The sequence below is a fragment of the Haemorhous mexicanus genome, chromosome 3 (genome assembly GCF_027477595.1).
Source record: "Haemorhous mexicanus isolate bHaeMex1 chromosome 3, bHaeMex1.pri, whole genome shotgun sequence".
In the NCBI taxonomy this organism is placed as follows: domain Eukaryota; kingdom Metazoa; phylum Chordata; class Aves; order Passeriformes; family Fringillidae; genus Haemorhous; species Haemorhous mexicanus.
Genome location: NC_082343.1, coordinates 29,004,470 through 29,022,811, shown reverse-complemented (window position 1 = coordinate 29,022,811; position 18,342 = coordinate 29,004,470). Strand labels below are relative to the sequence as shown.

Here is an 18,342-nt window from a genome sequence, read left to right as displayed (position 1 = left end):
TCTAGCCTCGAGGAGGGGAGCAGTGTGATCCCAACAACAGAGGTCTGTATCCGCTGCCTGCAAACCTGCCTGGCTTCTCGAGTGGGTCTGGTGCTCCATGGAAGGCACCACACTGCTAGAGCTGCCTTGGTATTCCTGTCTGAATTACCTACAAGCTGGTTGGGATATGCCTGGTTCACCCTCAGCATTGACACAGCCACAGGTATTTTCTGAAGGCAGGTAATGCAGTCCCTTCTGCCAGGTACTGTTCTTGTCTGTGCACTTCCCACAGAAAGTGAAGCGTGGAGGAATCACCTGTCCATACTCCCTAGGGGAAGAAATGCTATTCCCATGATTTTGGGCACTATGCAGTCCAGGTGTGAGTGCTCTAGGGACCAGGCACAAAGGACTGGACAAGGCTTTCTACATGCAAGGAGAAAGTGCAGTTATTTCCACAACCATGTTTGTATTAGAGGAGGTGCCTTCCATCCAACACAGTCCACAAGCCTCTGGTTTTTTCTATCCACTGCTGCCATCCATGTAAGGTGAGGGTAGCCTTCCGGCTCTCAGCATTCTGGGTTGTTTCATCAGTGGATGCTCTCAGGGTACCTGAAGCACCTTAAAATTTTGTAGATAACTAAGCTTTTCCTTGCTGAGGGCTGAATGGGCCTTCCAAATACATCTGGTGGATAAATATTGATTTCCACCTTAGTTTTATGCACATAAAGCTGGAATTGAGGATAAAGGCCTTTCTCAGGGGGGGCAGGTTCTGTTACGGAAAAAGTTGGAAAAAATCAGACCCATTATGGGAAAACAGCCATGAACAATTTTCCTTCTGTATGCAGCGTTAAATGCTAAGTGTTAGTACTTATGGTAAGTAGAGAACTTTTTTCTTCTTATCTCAGAAATTCACTTATAAAATTTGCAGCTAATTTCTAATTAGGTTGTTCAAACTATTACAATAATCTTTAGGAAGCAGCTATAGCATTTTTGTACTATGGCACAGCATTCTGTATACATGAGTCCAAATAATCCACTAAAGTATTATTAAAACAACAGAACAAATTGCATTTACACAATATTATATATACCACAAAGAGTAACTGTAAAAATTGCTGGCATATACAGCTCATCTAACCTTGGAACTCAAATTGCTTTTCTAATTTTCTGCCCCAATCCTTAAACTGGACTTCTGTAAAACTGTATTTCTGTGTTGAGGGGGAAGAAAAAAAGCACAGATCACAAACATTGACAAATCTACTAAATTACATAGCAGAGAGAGATATTATCATGCTAAGTAGACCAAGCTGGTAGAACTATACCTGACCATTGCAACAGAGAAATTACCATCATTTCCTATTATTGCTCTGTCAGAGGTGCCAGAGCCACAGCCCACAGCTTGGGCTGGTCATTTGATGTATTTCTCTGACTCTCGTGGCACATGCAGGCTGCAGAGAGTGTCAGCTAGGCTGCTGAAAAGCAATGCTGCCTCTCTGGCTACCCCAAGGTACCTGAGGATCTGCTGATTTACCTACCTGAGGTTGCCAACAACCCATTTATGCAAGGGGCAAATTCCCCCCTCTGGCATTAATTTCGCCAGGGTGTTCACTTTAATGCTTAGTAATGCCACTGGAAGTGTTGGTGTAATTTCACGGGTAGCGTAATTGCAAGTTAACTTCGTGGCTGATCTCTTCAACAGATGGAAGCAGGGTGGGGGTGGTGATGAAACCCACAGGAAATGGGTGCTGCTGTAGGAAAATGCAGATGGAAAAAAGGAGACATATAAGAAAAGAGAAATGGAAGAGAGGGAGAGAGAGAGATCAAGGAACCAGGGGGCCTAAGAAACCCACAGCAGAGGGAGGATGCTCTGAATGACCACTTCTCTACAGAAAACTAAACATAAGTAAAAAGAGTATGAAGAATTTAATAAAAATTATAGATACCAAATCCTTTAAGGGACATACACAAAAACATACAGTATGGTGGTCAGGTCCTCTGGGACCCTTGCATTCAAGTCCCTGCTCCTCAGCAGACCCTTAAGCCATAATTAATGAGCCTACAGCTCACTCATGCTGTGCCCCTCATGTTTCCTAGAGCCTCCATGCTCTCGATGGCCAGTGGCAAACTCCAGGAACAGGATTCAGTCAGAATTTGCTACCTCAATACAGCCCTTCCACATATTTCTCATCAAATCCCTCAGGACCACTTTCACAGAAATGCAGATTTACAACATCTCAACAGATTCCTCGAGCCTGGGCACCTGAGCAACCTAGGTGTCACAATGTTTTGCCTCTCTCAGGTAATGTGAGGATAAAAGACAGATGCCAAGGAAGGGCTTGGCCCATCAGGCGCTGCACCACACACCCGTGAGCATTCTGTTGCCAGGACCCAAGCTAAGGTCTCTTAGCAAAATGCACCAGCACTCTGCTCTGCTCCAGATTTGAGGGTGTGACAGGAATGCACCCTGAGCACTGCTATGCCACTTTTATCCCAAATCTAGAGCAGGTGATGAATTTTTTGGTCAAGAACTTTTCTGCACAGATTCACGCCTCTAGAAGTGCAAAGAAGTTGGGAATGTCAGAGCAATCCTTAAAATTGAACCAAAGGGGGCATCAGGGAGGAGGAGAATTCGACTGAAGCTCAGTTGTCTGCATCCAGCATAGCCAGACCACAGGCAGGGATTTGCTCCTGATTCCTATGGCAGTGGTTAGAGGAAGCATGGGTAACAATAACCTTGGCAGTCATTGCCTGCTCTGGGAAGTAATTTATTCATCTAGGTAGACATTACACATTGAAAAAATGTTATCAGAGTTTGAAAAGACAATAGTTCAGATGTGCTTGATTTGTGGACTATACATACAGGTAAAGGGAAAGGCGGCCTAACAAACCAGTGCATCACAAAACAGTAACTGCAGATAGATTTCAAGGCTGAAGGCCAGCTTTTATGGTGGTGTTTTATGTATTGCCTATGAACATGAAGTGAGGATGAGAGGCACGGTACTTAATAAAGGGTCCTTGATTATTTTAGGAAACTAGGCCTTCTGGTTTTTTCCCCTCTACTTTGTTTCTGAATTCAGTGGATACAAGATCCTGAAAAGAAAGCAGTCCTGAGAATTTGAATTAATGTTCAGGGGGAAAAAACTCACAGAATTTTTGTTTTATGAGTTCATTCATGCTAGTGCCATCCCAAGCACATCCTATTTCTGAGGCCTATAAACCAAAGACCATGAAGAACTGAGATGAATAAAACCTCTTTAGTGTGCAAAGTGAGAGCCATTGCTCTAGTTTGTGTACTGACAGTGCACAAATAGGTATAAAAACTATTTGTTGACATACTGTGTAAATATCAACTAAATAATTATTTCAATAAATGTGGAAGTAGGTAATTTTTCATTGAAATGTGATTGGTATTGTGATTTTGTTCAAACTTAGGTCAGAAAACTTTAACTCAGGCCCCCAAAGTTTAATTATGTATTTATGGTCCCAAAAATGAATGTTGTGGTTTCCACAGAGGACAGGTAGATCTGCTGTCACTGGACTCAGCCAATATTGCAGCTCCCTGTTGAATTATCTTTGAAAATACATGGGCAAATTTGAAAAATGCACCTGGAGCCACTTGTCCAAATGCATCTTACAGAAAACCCTTGCAAGACTCCAGGTTTTAGCTCAGAATTGCTGGCCACCTGTGATTAGGCACAGGACCAGGGCATATGCAATTCCTAGCAGGGGAAATGGGGGAGGAAAAGGGAAAATGTCGAATTGGGGGGGTTTAGATTGGACATGCGGGAGAGTTTCTTCAGAGAAAGGGAGATAAGACATTGGAATGGGAGGGGATGGTGGAGTCACCGCTCCTGGAAGTGTTTAAGGAAAGCCTGGATGTGGCACTCGGTGCCACGGTCTAGTTACATGGTGGTGATCGGTCACGGCTTGGACTCGATGATCTCAGAGATCGTTCCCAACCAAAGTGATTCTGTGAAATCTATTCTTTTCAACAACGCTACCAAGCGACGAAGCATCTCTAGCTTGCAGCGCAAGGTGGGAATTTTTCTGGACTGTGCTGGATACAGAGCGAGTCTCATTTGGCAACTCTGTGTGGGCGAGGCTTTCCGGAGCACAGCGCGGAGACAGTGGCTCGCAACGCTGTAGCAAAAGCGCTCCGGGGGACTCGGCTGCCGCCCTGGGCCGGGGCCCCGGCTCGGCGGGGCTGCGGGGCTGCTCCGGCCCTCACGCACTGCGGGCGGGGGGAGGGGTGCCCGCCTTCCCAGCCCAGAGTGTGCATGTCCGAGTGACGCATTGCAGGTACGAACCCACCAATCAGCACCCTCCGTACGGAGTCCCCACACTCCTCGGCATTTTTTCCTAAAATCCTCTTCCGCCCAGAGAAATAGTCCCTAGCACCGATCCCCGCCCCCCTTCTCTCCCTGCCCCCCTCCCCCCGCCGTTTCACAAGCGTTGCTTCCCCCAGTTTCCCGCACCTCGCTCCTTCCTGCGCCGGGGCTCTGGGGCAGAAGGAGCGGCACTCGGGGCGCGGGGCGCCCTGCCGAGGAGAGCGCGAAGTGCCGGGACTCGTTTCGCAATCCACTTCGCTGTCGGGGGAAGGGGAGGGGGGAGGGAGCGGCGCGGAGCGATCCGGGAGGTGAGGCGGTTTATGAGGCGCCGCCGGCGGGCGGGCAGGACTCAGTGTGAGGCGAGCCGTGCAGCGGGAAGGTCGCGCAGCGTGCGCCCTGTGCAGCCCTCAGCTCCCACCGCACCCCGCAGCCAGGCCGGGCCACCATGGTGAGTCCCTGGGCACGGGGCAGCGGCGGGGTTCAGCGGGCGCTGCTGCGGTGCAGTGCGGAGGGATGGGGGCGGCTGAGTTCGGTGCGGATGGGGGGCGGGGGGGAGGGGGGGGGCTAGCTGCTGTGAGGCGAGGTCGCCTGCAGAAGGTGTGCAGAGGGATGAAGCTGTCCCTCCCCGCGGCCAGCGGGCTCAGGCTGGGGTGGAGGGTCTCGCTCGGAGCCGCCGTTTGCGTGGGAGGAAGTGGTGGTGGCGGCGGCGGCGGGTCCCGCCCGGGTCCCTTTCCCGCCCTGGGGCGTTGGTGTGGATTCAAATCCAAACGGCCCCTGGGTCGGCGGGAGCGCCGTGAGGCGGCGCCGGGCGTTGCCGGGGGGAGCGGCGGATAGCGGTCCCTCCTGGGAGGGGACCCGCGGTCTTGGGAGGAGGGGGGAAAAGGAGCTTGCCACGATGGCACCAGCTCTGCTTTCTTATCGCTTCCTCCCTCCCTGGTCTCGGCGTGTGCGGCTGAATGAGGCAGCCTAAGCTGTCCGGTTCGCTAGCGAGGTGTGCTGCGCCTGGTCATAATAAGGCACTGCGGAGCCCAGCAGCTTCTGAGCAGTATGATGATGAGGGGCAGGCTGTGCCTCACTGCACCATCGCCCTCCTCGCTAGACCTGTTGTCAGTTCGCGTTGGAGCCCCTGTCGATTTCGTGGTAGCGCCATGCTGTTGGTGGCTCTGTTGGACAAGGGATTATTTGTGTCCTTTTTTTTTTTTTTTAAACAATTTTTGCTTCCCTTTTTGGTCATTGCGAAGGACAGTCCGGCGTTTTTAATATTACTAGCGATGCGTTTAGAATTGTAATCCACAGTCGAAATAGAACGCATTTTGTGAAATCGGAGAATGGTTTCAAATTCAGTCTAAAGGATATGAGTTTAGCGTTTGTTGGTTTTTTTAAAAATAAAACAAGTGGATGCTGAGAAACGTACTAAAAGAAACAATTCTATTGCAAAAGCAGCACCACTGACCACTTAGTGCTATCTCTGCATTGAGAGAAAATGCAGTAGAGTGGAATTGTCTTTTCATTCATTATATTCTGCTGAGGAATCAAGTGACTGTCAGCTCATCACGTTTAATGTGAACGATGGCTACTTAAAATTTGGGTTTTTTGAAATGCTGTCTCTGGGCAAAGAAATTTGGTGAATAGAAGCCTGAATTTATTCTTCAGCTTGAATTGTGAACTTCCACAGCAAACCATCCCTAAAGCAGGGTGGGGGGAAAAGGCAATGAATGTAGTAACAAAAGACTTACTGCATTTAGTCATCATCTGTGCAGAACCAAAAATGGAGTATCTTCAAGCAAGGTCTGTGTAAAAATGGGTGTGTCCAGGAGGCACAGTGACACTTTGAATGTGGTTATAGTTCATCCCCATAGACCAGACTGGCGCAACCTGTGACTGTCCAGTGTTGCCCATACTAGATAAGACAGAATGATTTGATCCCAAAACAACCTAACCTACCATAAACCTAATTGTGTAGTCTAGTCCGGTTGTTGTTCTTTAGTTAGTCCTGCCCGAACAGAATTGTCCCTTCAGATGTGATGCCTGCGAAGTACGCCGAGGAGCCAGATTTCAGAGGGAAGCAGTGTCACCTGCGCTGCCGTTTGCTGGTAGCTCTGCAGTGTTCGCCTGCGCTGTGGAGGAGCTCCCACACTAGTTACAGCATAGCAGCCATAGCGGCTGTAATGGAACTCTACCTCTAGAGGCTGCGTGTGCCACAGAATCGGCCGCGCACACAGCAGCTCCCCTGCCTTCCTGGGAGGTTTGGCTTCTTTGTCAGGCCCTCGGCGCAGTCTGGGGGTGGAGGGTGGGAGCTATTGCAATGGAAATGAAAGGGCTGCAACGTGAATCGCAGAAAGCCACGTCAAAGCTGTGATGCCATCAAATGAGGGTTTCGGGTGGGTCTCGGCCGCAGGAAGGGCATGTCAGACCTTCAGCATGAGCACCTCGCAGTCAGCGTTTAACCGCCTGCAAGTTGCGTTGCATGGGGGAAGGTGTGCACGCTGTCACGTGTGTGGTGCACCATTATCAAGAGCTCCGGGAGGCCCCTCTAGGAAGGCCACAGTGGCCTGTAAGTGGCAGGCATGGTTCCAGGCTGATAGCCCTCCACCTGGGTGGCACGGGAGGCAGGGAGCTGGCAGGCTCGCTGGCTCCGCCTTTTACTGCTGTTGCGCAGCAGTGCCTGCAGAGCCCAGCACTGCGGAGTACAGATGGTGTTTGTTCAGCCTTGCCCCACCTCCCCGCTTATCTTTCAACTGCTTCATACCTGTGCCTTCTAATAAGCTTTGTGCTCTTCTCAAACACTGCACCTCGTACAGGTATTGTCAGAGCTCATCCAAATTCATGGTTAGGATGTCTTAAATTGCTGGAAGAGTTTCTCTTTATAAAGAAGGAAGAGTTTGGGAATGCTTAACAACTTACATACTGCAATGTCATGTCTCCGTATAAAATTGTTTATATAAAGAAGTATGTGACTCAACTTGGTAACCCATAAGTATTGACCTGAATAAACTAGGTTCTTACTGCATAAATCTGATCTACAGTTTTCTGTGGATATAAATAACTTAAGGAAATGCAGCACATCATTATCTTCACTCAAACAATAAAAATGTAAATAGCATGCAAAGGTATGAGTCTGTGTTAATGATACTCTGTAGCCAGGTGAAAATCTGTTTGGCTTCTGCTGAGTGACCAGCAGAACACTTCCATCCCAAAGCTTGGTTTTGAATTAGTTATGTTCTCAGCAGTACTGCTGCCATGCTAGTCTTTTTTAACAAAAAGTGGAAGCTGCATGAGAGTACTTCCTGCAGCAGAAATGAATCTGTAGCTGCAAATAGCCATTGTCTGCTGCTTTAGGAGTTCCTCTGTAGTGTGGTCTTGATTCTTAGTAGGTGAGCCCCAGCCAGTCTGTGGCCTTTATCTTGGGCTGTTGCTGTATTGTGTGCACAGAGGGTTTTGTAAGCAGTTCAGCATTTGTATGACTGCTCAAGCAGCCACCTTCACTTCTGTTACAGGAAGAATAACCAGCAGCTGGTAACTTAAATTCCCATGCAGTATAAAAATGTAATTTAATTTCGCAAAGTAAAAATTGGCAGGTATTGTAAATATATTTTTATGCATGTTTCCCCTGACAGATGTGGAGTGAGACTTTGGTGGGCATAATTTTGACAGAAAATTTTTCGGTCAATATTGCTGTAATTATAAAAAGGTTGCTGCTTAAATGGTCACAGCAGGAAAGAAGCTGAAAAAGCAGTGGTGTATTTCAGCAGTGAATATGTCTTTTCTGTTTTTTAGTGGTTTTTGTGCTTCAGTAAAGGGTTCAGGAAGTTTCCCTGAAGGAGGTGTGTTACCTTGTTACTGCAACTCAACTCAAGCTATCCACAATTTGAACAGTCAGCTGATTTGAGAACCTAGGGAGAGTATTTCTACAGTCCTCAAACATGGTGTTCTTTCAAGAGCAAAGTTCATTTTTGGTTTGGCCTGAAAGATTGACGGTTTTCATTGCTATCAAATCTAATGAATTTAAAACTGGTGAGAGAAGAGAACGAGATATACACTGGAGCTCACCCAACTGATGCAGAAATTGTCTTAGACCACAGAGCCTTTCTCTCTTGTTCTCGGGTCCATGTTACCTTATGCTGACCGAGTCAGTGCAGACAATGGGCTGAAAAAACTGTAGGCAGGCTGCATACCATTGCAATTACCCATTTGGACTGAAGCTGGTGTCTTGCCTTTCACAGCCACGTCTTGGACATAAAGTTTCATGTGAATCAGGGGATGGTTTAATTCTAGTGGAGAGTATGTTCTTCTGATTTAGCTAGTCTGCCTTAAATTCGTCATTTGGAGGTTACTGCTGCATTACTGAGACCTAAAGTGTTTAGTGTTGAAGCTGAAGCTAGTAGTATGCTGCTAAATGAGTTTTTAAAACCAGTCTGGTTTTAAAGGGACCTGTGTGCCTTGAGCTTGCTGGCACTGCTTGGATTATTGATTGATACACATGATAATCTGTTGCTTGAGTGTATGGGATATTGCAGGGTCTGGAGAAGATAAAAGGCTGCCAGTTCTTACTTAACAAGCAATCCTGATGACTTTTGAGCTTTATTAGAACTATTCTAGAATGCTACAAATCAGTCCTGAAGAGCAGCTACCATACTCAGAGGCCTGTACAAGTCTGTCTTATTTTGCCTTGAACTTGTGCTACAACTATAATCATATTCTCTTTTATTGCAGGCTGATCAACTGACAGAAGAGCAGATTGCAGGTGAGATTTTTATATTGTGTTGCTACTCTTACTTGACCTGGCACATCTCTTAATCCAGTGACAGTCTGTGTTACACAAGATATTTAGCTTTCTTAGATACTAAAGTAGTATGGTGGAATATTTTAATTTGTCACCTAATTTTTAAAGGCTTATCTGCTGTAAAAGCACCATGGATATAATGAATTATAGTTTTGTAGTTAATAAAGTTAAACAATCCTCACAGCTTTTCTGGCTAGTAGACTCATGATTATTTTCTCATGGCTACAAAATTGTCCCAAGTGCCGACAGAAAGGGGGGGGTGGGGTACAGGGGGTGAAAACAGATCTGGTGAAAGCTTGGAATCTGTAGTGCTTTTTTAACAGAAGGCAAAAATAATTTACTTTGCTGTCTCCTGTCAGCAGAGATGTTTGAGTGGCTCTTGTTGATGACAGCAGGGATGGGTTTCATGATGACAACTCTTGATATTCCATATTTGGAACTGTATTGTGTACTTGGACACAAATGTTGTGTATGTGCTGTTCTGATGGTCTGGCACTTGCTCTGAAATGAATAAATAAATATGCATCTGTTATATCTTGATATTGGCCCCCAAAAAATGGGTTATGTGCCCTGGCAGCCATTTACTAATGGCAAAAACTTGTGGTTATTATGTCCTACTCATGCAGGCTGCACAAACTTAGCTATCTTGTTGCTCTCAGTAGACTGATCTTAACTTCAGTAATAGATGGGAATTAAAGCTTGTAATGCAGAATTCAGCTTTGCCATAGATGTTAAAGAACTTCATGATTTTGATTGGACAAGTGTATAGTGTTAATACTGGAAAGTCTTAATGTGTATAACTGTCATGTGAAACTACTTTGGAGGATGTTAGGGTTCTGCTAATCTAAAAGTACCAGGTCAAGCATACAAAGAACAGCCTCTGAGATACTACTATTTAGTTATGGTGTAGCTCTTGAAGACACTGTATTAAACAGAAGTGTCATTATGAGCTGGTTTGTTTTTGCCATAATTGCCAAATCTGAAGTGTTAAGAACATTCTTCTGTAGCTTTTAGACTCTAGAAGCTTGCTTTTACTCAAAGGAGGCTAATTATGGTTTTGTAGAAAGTCCCTAGTCTATTTACTTGTTGCCATGGTAGTGTCTTACAAGTAAGCACAAGCCAAATTTAGTTCAACTTCAGTTTGGGTTTTTGTTTTCTGGAACTGGCCTACATAGCATAAGGGTTTTGTGATCAGTGTAGTTAGAGCAGGCTTTATCAGTTGTTGCTGCTGTCTTTCCAATAATGGTTCATTATTCCAGTTGTTAATTGTAAAAGCTTTATTAGTTGATGTAGCTAATTATGGAATATAATCAGGAAGTTTATTAACACTACCTTGGGATTAGTGTAAATTTTAGCTATTCAGTAACGATCATATACTCCTCAGAAGCAAAACTAAGTATTGATGAGCCTGTCATACTCTAATAGGGGCTTTCAACTGCATGGAAGGATTAAAAGTATATCTTAGTAGCCAGTGTAAAAAGGCCTGCCACTTTCTGGGCAGCCATGATGTTTTGTTAAGCAAATGTATTTGCAAGTAAACCATGAACCTCAGATGTGAAGACATAAGCCCACTGGTGGTGTGTGAAGGAATCATTGTCAGTACTGCTTAGGAAAGGTTGCATCTGCTTAGTTTTGCTGTTGAAGGCCAGTGGTCTTGCAGGGGAAGATTCTTAGAGGTAGTTTAAATGTTTTACAGAGACTGGCTAGAAAAACTTGAGCCACCACCATTCTAATTGAGCTTCCCTGGACATCTGTAGTGTTTGGTTTGAAGGCAGACATATGAAATGGTACTGCAAGGTAGAGGTGACATTACATTGCCATTACTAAAACAGAAGACCAGAGTACTTAAAGCAGCCACTTCTCCAGGATTGAAATCCTTCTCCCTCTGCTGTGAAGCATCACAATACAGTTTTTAAAGATTCCAGATGGCATTTCCTGTGGAACATGTTGATCATACAGGACTGAAGCTTCTTGTCAGTGTAGGTAGGGGTGAAAACCTTTCCAAATTTTGTTTATATGAAAGACTGATACAGAAAGCCGAGTTGCTACAGAATGGTAACACTGGCTGCAGTTTCATTGAGCAAGAATTAAAGTTGCTAAGTCAAGTGGCTCTCCCTTTGGTTAAGTGTTGTATTACAAAGGTAATGGGGTCAGGACTACCTGGGTGGCCAGATGGCAGAGCAGCCTGAAGATACTTTTGTCCCCAAGCCAGCTGGTCAAGTGAGCTATCCTTCCCCTGGACTTCAGAGTTCTAAACGGGCTCTCTGTACAAGCAGGCCTATGTATGGTGTTCACTGTCTTGTTCCTTTAGTGTGCTGTGGTTCTCTGTTGGGGATTTGGCCACAACAGTGATTTAAAATTTGTCATAGTAGGAATAGACATGTTTAAGTGTTGAGGTCCTGGTAGCTGTGAAGAGAACAATTGACATTCTCCTATAAAAGTTCCAGACATAGCTGGCTAAATTGTGTAACAGTGGCTATGGTAGTCCTGGTTCACTGAACATATTAGGTCACTGAAGGCTGCCACGGCATTTGGAAAGGTGGTGTGGTGCACAGATGCCTCAGAAGCTATGGTTAAAAGAACATTCTAAGCTAGGTTGTTAGAGTTCACATTGTTGGATTAGCATGTCTTTCATGGGGCCTGGAAGCAGTCTTTTTCTTGGGATGCAGGATGCTTTTCAGAAGGGTGGAAAGGCTGAAACCTTGTAGCTGTAGCAGAGAATTTTCATTTGCACTTTGGTGTGGAATAAAGAGGATTTGCTTTACATGCTCTATGGAATCAAGGTGTTTAAGTGTGCGTGGTATGTTTTATCACCTTATATTGCAGGATGTCAGAATTGAGGTGCTCACTAAACTTCAATATTTCATAGGTGCCTTCACTAGCCATGGCTGCAAATCCTCCAAAGCTCTGCCAAGTTGTTCTTGTTCTAGTCTAACTGCATCTCTGTATGTTGTCACTCCTTTGTTCTAATTACTGGAGGTGGTTCCTAGAAGTGGTTAGAGAGGTATTTTAATGGTATTCTTAACTTGATTCAGCATTTCAAGCAGGAATATGCTGCTAATCTTCAACTTGCTTTATTGTCTTTATGATTTATAGCTGGTTGCTTCTTAATCTATTGCAGCTTTGAGTAAAAGAAAGGTAGACTTGTCCTTGGAATGGTTCCTTCCAGGTGTTGAGAATACACCACTAAAATGCCCATTTTACAGAAAGCAAGTCTGAGTTTTGTGTATTAAGTATTGCCCTTTCTAAGCAGAGTCACTGCAGTATTGTGAAGTGTGCTTTATGTTTGGGTTAGTGATGGTTGGCTTTCACGTGGAGGATGAAGTGGTTAACAGCTAAACATTTTGGATAACACTTGAGCACTTGACTCTTCATGAAGATGCAACTTTTCCTTTTTGAGGTTCTTCCATGATAGTCTGTGAACATCTCTACTAGCATTGACCCAAAAGCATTTTTTTCCCTGGTGTAGGAGCTTAGCCATAAGAAACCTGTTTGTTGCCTTCAAGATAAGTGAAACTAGCCCCCCAAAGACCGTTTGGAAGGAATTGTAGGTACAGGTTGCATCTACTTGTTTCTGCTTTGTGATTTATACATATTAGTTTGAAACTGTTTCTACTGGTCCTGTGGTAGCCTTGCTCTGATTCAGATGGGCTAAATGGTGGGGGTTGGCTCTTGGAACACTTCAGACTTAAATGTAGAAAAGCAGTGGGGTTTTTTCCCCTCTGTGGGATTTGACTCTCTGACTCTGGTGTTGTAGCTGCATTCATGAACTATAAAAACCTACTTTTATAGTTGAATTTTTAACACTTGCCAGCTTGTACTCACCTCAAGGGTTTCGGAGTATGAAGTAAAGGCTTCATTCAGGTTATGTGAAAACACAGCTTTTACTGTGACTTAATTCTGGTATGGGAAACCCACCATCTGGAAAGTTGGCTGCATGGAAATGTTGAAAAAAACCCCAATGATTAGAAGTATTTCTGATGCAGTATTTCTGATACCCTTGAGCTGACAGGTTGTCCAGAGCCATGATCTCTCAGATGGCTCAAAAGCTGTAAAGGGATCTGAAGTCTGCAAGGCAATAGACAAGATGCTTGTGCTTAACTGTCATGAGTATGAGTTTCCACAGTCCAGTGAGCTAGTTTAAGGTCTGTGGCCAAAGACAGATGGCATGGATTAAAACCAACTCCATTTTTGGACTGGACAATTAAGCATGTTACGCTTGCATTAATATTCCTGGCTACAATACAGCCATTGTAGGGGGTTAAGAGGTAGTGTTGAAACACAGCAAAGCAGTCTTAGAACTAGTCAGAAACATTTCTGTGAAGGCTGTTTCAGGATACAGTAGGCCTGAAGCAGTTTTGTAAGCAGCTTTTCAGAATGAAGGCTCCAGTGGCTTTCCTCTTTGAACAATTGTGGTAGCATACAACGTTCAGACATCTGTGTCCAGCGGAAGTGGCTTATATTGAGAAACTTGGGAGTAGTTTGGTCTGATAATACCTTTTTCTGTTGACTCATCTCCTCTATTAGTAACAACATGCTATTAAGCTGTAGCATATGTACCTTTAAAGTACCATTTTCAATTTTCTCATCGCAATTCCATATTGTTTCATTTTGAGATGAAATTCCTACCCAGGATGTGGATCATTGTAGTTGCAGACAGCTATTTCAGCTCCATATTAGGAACCCTTATTCAAGATAGACAGTAACAAACATCTGAGTCTTTTGGAAATGGATGACCTTCCATCCTAATTTAGGTCAACATGTGGTTCATCAGTAGCCTGGTGGGTGTGTTTTCAGATGTTGATGTTGCCATATTGCCATTGCAATTGTAGCAGGCTGAGCAGTATATCAGAATTTTCTTAGAAGATTGAAATGAAATTTTGTAACTTGCAGCAGTCAGTAGCAGTGGATTTTTTTTATTGTTAACATTTCAAAGCTTAAGGGAATAACTTTTTTTTGTTCTGTACAGAATTCAAAGAAGCTTTTTCACTATTTGACAAGGATGGTGATGGTACTATAACTACAAAGGAGTTGGGGACAGTGATGAGATCACTTGGTCAAAACCCCACAGAAGCAGAGCTACAGGATATGATCAATGAAGTAGATGCTGATGGTAAGAACTTTACTAATAGGTAATTCAATAAAGTGCCTAAACCATGTTTTTCTAACAAAGATTTTTCAACCTTTCAGGCAATGGCACAATTGACTTTCCAGAGTTTCTGACAATGATGGCAAGAAAAATGAAAGATACAGATAGCGAAGAAGAAATTAGAGAAGCGTTCCGTGTCTTTGACAAGGTACTGTAATGTCTACCTGGAATATTTCTGTTAAGAAAACTTGGTCTGCTTGTAATGTGCTTTCTCACAGATCTGAGGGGTATCTGCAGTCCTGTCACAGAGCCTCTAGGCTGGCCAATCACGCTCTTAGGCTCAGTGGTGGTATGGGAAAGTCACATGAGTTGTCAGGATAGTAATAAGTGACACAATTTAAAGTACTGCTTGCTGTGATACTGAAATACTTCCAGATGTCTGGCAGGAAATTGTTTTAAGTCTTTCATGTAGTCTTTGCTAAGTAAATTGCTAAAAGAGTCTAAAGTTACTCAGCTTACTTTAGATGCACCTTGGAGCTGAAAACATGATGTGAGGTGCCTTGGGGTGTGGGGAGGAAAACATGAATTGAGTTAGTGTACACTAGTACTTCAGTATTCGGTGTCCTAACTGGTACTGGAATATGTAAAAGTCATCTCTGAAGTCCTTGTGGCTCTATGCTGGACTCCCATGAAACAGACAAATCAGGTAAGTAGCTTCTGTTGTAAGAAATCAGCACTTGAACCACAGTCATGTGATTTAATAGGCATCCATCACCTAAGAAGCTGCAAAAGGTGCTGATTGCATTGTTCATGGTTTAAAAATGTCAGAATAGGACAGTCAAAGACTGCAAGATAGTATTACAATGCCCAAAGGCATTGGACAGTGCTGAAGATCTGCTTACAGCTCTCATGTACCTTGTGCGAATACTGGTGGTTAAGGCTGTGTTAACTTCTTAATGTTCAATTTGCTCTGCAATGTTCTTAAGTTATAGTTAAGTCATTAGGCCTCAGGCAAGTCTATTCCAGTGTTCCTTTTTCTCCTCCCAGGATGGTAATGGTTACATTAGTGCTGCAGAACTCCGTCATGTGATGACAAATCTGGGGGAAAAGCTAACAGATGAAGAAGTTGATGAAATGATTAGGGAAGCAGACATTGATGGTGATGGTCAAGTAAACTATGAAGGTAAGGAGTTGTTAATTGATTCTTTATGTGTAGCACCTGTCATGCTTGTTCGGGAGCTGATAGCCACACCAAGTTTGAATAGGGCACTGTTCAGACAAGTTCATCTGAACACACAGTGTTCCTTTAAGCTAATCTTCAATTAGTATGTACATTGTGTACCTCTCAGTGGGTTTAAGTGTTATTGCTGCCTTTCTGCCAAAGGCAAAAAAGGAGTATTCAGCTGTACAGAGTAAGAATTGACTTTGTAAATCTAATGATGTCTAATGACCATTAGAATAAGCAAGTTGTCAGAGATGTTCATGTACTGTTTGTACTGTTCTGTTAACTAATGCTTGTTGATCTGACTGTAGGATGTCACTCATTTGCCATTAATGCTTTTAAAATTACTTGCTAATCAAAAGGAGAAAGCCTCTAAAATATGCAGAAATTTCATGACCTTCAGAAGATACTTTAAATACCTTAATTTCACGTAAATCAGCTGCAATAGTAATTTCTTTATATTTCTTCCTTTCTTTCTGACATTGAGCTGTAAACGAAGTCATGCAAGCAGGAGTTCCTTTAGACAGTTGTTTGCAGCTGAGACACACTAAGCTTGTATTCATTTTGACATTTTGAACATGTAACAGAAAATGTCTAGGGTATTTTCAGATAATATCTGTGCTGTTTCTGAGGTGTTAGGTATGCCTTCCCTTTGAGGCCTTTTTTGTGGCCTAAAGGTACACAGACATCTGTGAGTGAAAAGTAATTTTTATGCACAAGCCTGCTGCTTCATCACTGTTTGAGTAGGCTGTCAGAGACTGGCACTAGAGAGGGTCTGTGTCCCTATTGCTTCCAGTTGCTCTTTCAAAATTTGAGCAGCCAGTTAACTCCTTTTAGGTTCTGGGTTTCCTGTCATTATTGTACCTGAAACTATGTTTCAGCAAGATGAATGAAGAATTCATCTTGTGATGAATTTTGTGGGTTCTAGCTTGAAAGGGTTTGTGACTAAGCATTGAATCAATTGCTTAAAGCCAGCCAGGCAAAATAAAATGGTAAGACTTAACTGTTCTGCTCTGGAAAATAAAAGTTCAAACCAACACAAAGTCTGCCTGTACACTTCCTTAGCTGATTGTCACTTCAGTGCGGTTTGTAGTGATCTTTTAGTCATCCTTGGATGTCTTATCCCCATCAGTAAGTCTGTGGGCATAGGACCCTTTAATTGTTTTATCTTGGAAGTAAGGCTGTTCCCCAGTTCACTGAGGGACCAACTTTTATGGAAAAATAAAGGCCTCTAGCCATTAAAGTAGGAGGAGTTTAGGTGTGATTACTGGAAAAGAGGACTGTCTTGAAGATGCTTTTTTGAATGTAACTAAAAATGCAATTTTCAAACAGTGTTCAGCACTAGTAAGGCCACTTCTCAGATCTTGCAATTCAGTTTTTTTTCCTTCAAATAACTTATGCAACTCTTTCTTTTTACAGAGTTTGTACAAATGATGACAGCGAAGTGAAGACGTTGTACAGAATGTGTTAAATTTCTTGTACAAAATTGTTTATTTGCCTTTTCTCTGTTTGTAACTTATCTGTAAAAGGTTTTTCCCTTACTGTCAAAAGATTATGCATGTATAGTAATTAGAAGGCCATTCCTCCATGTTTTTCTCCTTTATCTTACTGTCATTGTTCTGATTTTTGGAAAATTGATCTAAGTAACAAATGTTGCATGTGGCTTACTCTGGATATTTAAGCCCTTCTGCACATCTAAAGTTAGATGAAGTTGGTTAACTGAGGGAACATCTGGATTGTCTATTAAAAAAGTAGCTTTCTCTAGGAAACTTAGGTATGACTAGTGTGACAAGTTACATAAAGTAAGCTAGGGTTTACCATGCATTAGCTGATCCTTAGTTAAAGCAACATGCTGGTTCTAGTTCTCGAGTACATAGGAGTTTTTCCTATAGGAGTTTTTCCCCCTTTCTGTGATGGGAGGATAAGGACTCTTGCAGCTTAACTGCAGGATAAAGTGATGTGAATAGCCTATATCATGTGGCTAATGCACTGTAAAAAGTCATTCTCCTAGCTTATTTCACAGTAACTTGTTTGTGGCCATACCTGTAACATGTTGTTGAAATGTGGAGTCTTAACGTTGTAGACGATTGACAGTCAACAATATGAAACTTAAGTTGCACTAATGCAAAACGGGTGATTTATCCAGGTACTCGTACACAAGTTTTTTTTGTACTGCTGGTCCTGTGCCAGAAAACATTTTCTCCTCTTGTTACTATGCTTTTTAAACTTTGTTTAGCCACTTATTTTCAAAAAAATCTGCTTATGGCACGATTTGCCTCAAATCCATTCCAAGTTGTATATTTGTTTTCCAATAAAAAAATTACAATTTACCCATACTGTTTCAATGTATCCTTGAATTATTTACAGGAATTGTTCAATGCAGTTGCTGCTCTGTGTTTCAGTATGTAGCAGTTTGGTTTGCTTATGCAATGGATTGGCTGTCTTAAAATAGCTTGGAAGGTGAAAACTTAGTCCTTAAACTCTGGCCCTTAATAGTATTGTTGACTTGAAGAAGCTTTCTTACTAGTAGTTTAAAATGTATTTTACAGTCTTGTGTGGAGCTTGGTGCTTCAATAAACTTACCGTAGTGACTGGCTATGCCCACTATCTGTAGACATTGTGAACTGGATGTTGACCTAGTTCAATAGTTGACCTAAAATTAAAATTCCTTGTTCGGACAACTAAACCTGTTTGCTTTCTTTTAATTATTTTGGAGTTTATTCCCTGTCAGTTGCTACATTGGGGTAACTTAGTCTCACACTTGGGCTTTTCTGAAACTGCCATGTCTGAGTTGCCATTCAGAATGCAGTCAGCTCAAAGTACAGAAGGAAAACATTCTCTTCCTCATTTGTTATTGAGCATGGCTGTACTTATAGCACTAGTTTTCTGTCAAGGTTTGATTTTTTTTAAAGTGGAAGACAAACCTGGTTTCTACCAAGGA

The 18,342-nt window shown here is 43.1% G+C and overlaps 1 protein-coding gene across 1 annotated transcript; it reads left to right on the top strand.

Annotated features, from left to right (window-relative positions):
• Nucleotides 1-4,603: 4,603 nt before the first annotated feature.
• On the top strand, nt 4,604-17,731 carry CALM2 (calmodulin 2). The gene is made up of 6 exons (XM_059841222.1): nt 4,604-4,755; nt 9,021-9,051; nt 14,060-14,203; nt 14,281-14,387; nt 15,227-15,362; nt 16,821-17,731. The coding sequence occupies exons 1-6, from the start codon at nt 4,753-4,755 to the stop codon at nt 16,847-16,849; spliced, it is 450 nt and encodes a 149-aa protein (XP_059697205.1). The 5' UTR covers nt 4,604-4,752; the 3' UTR covers nt 16,850-17,731.
• Nucleotides 17,732-18,342: the final 611 nt, after the last annotated feature.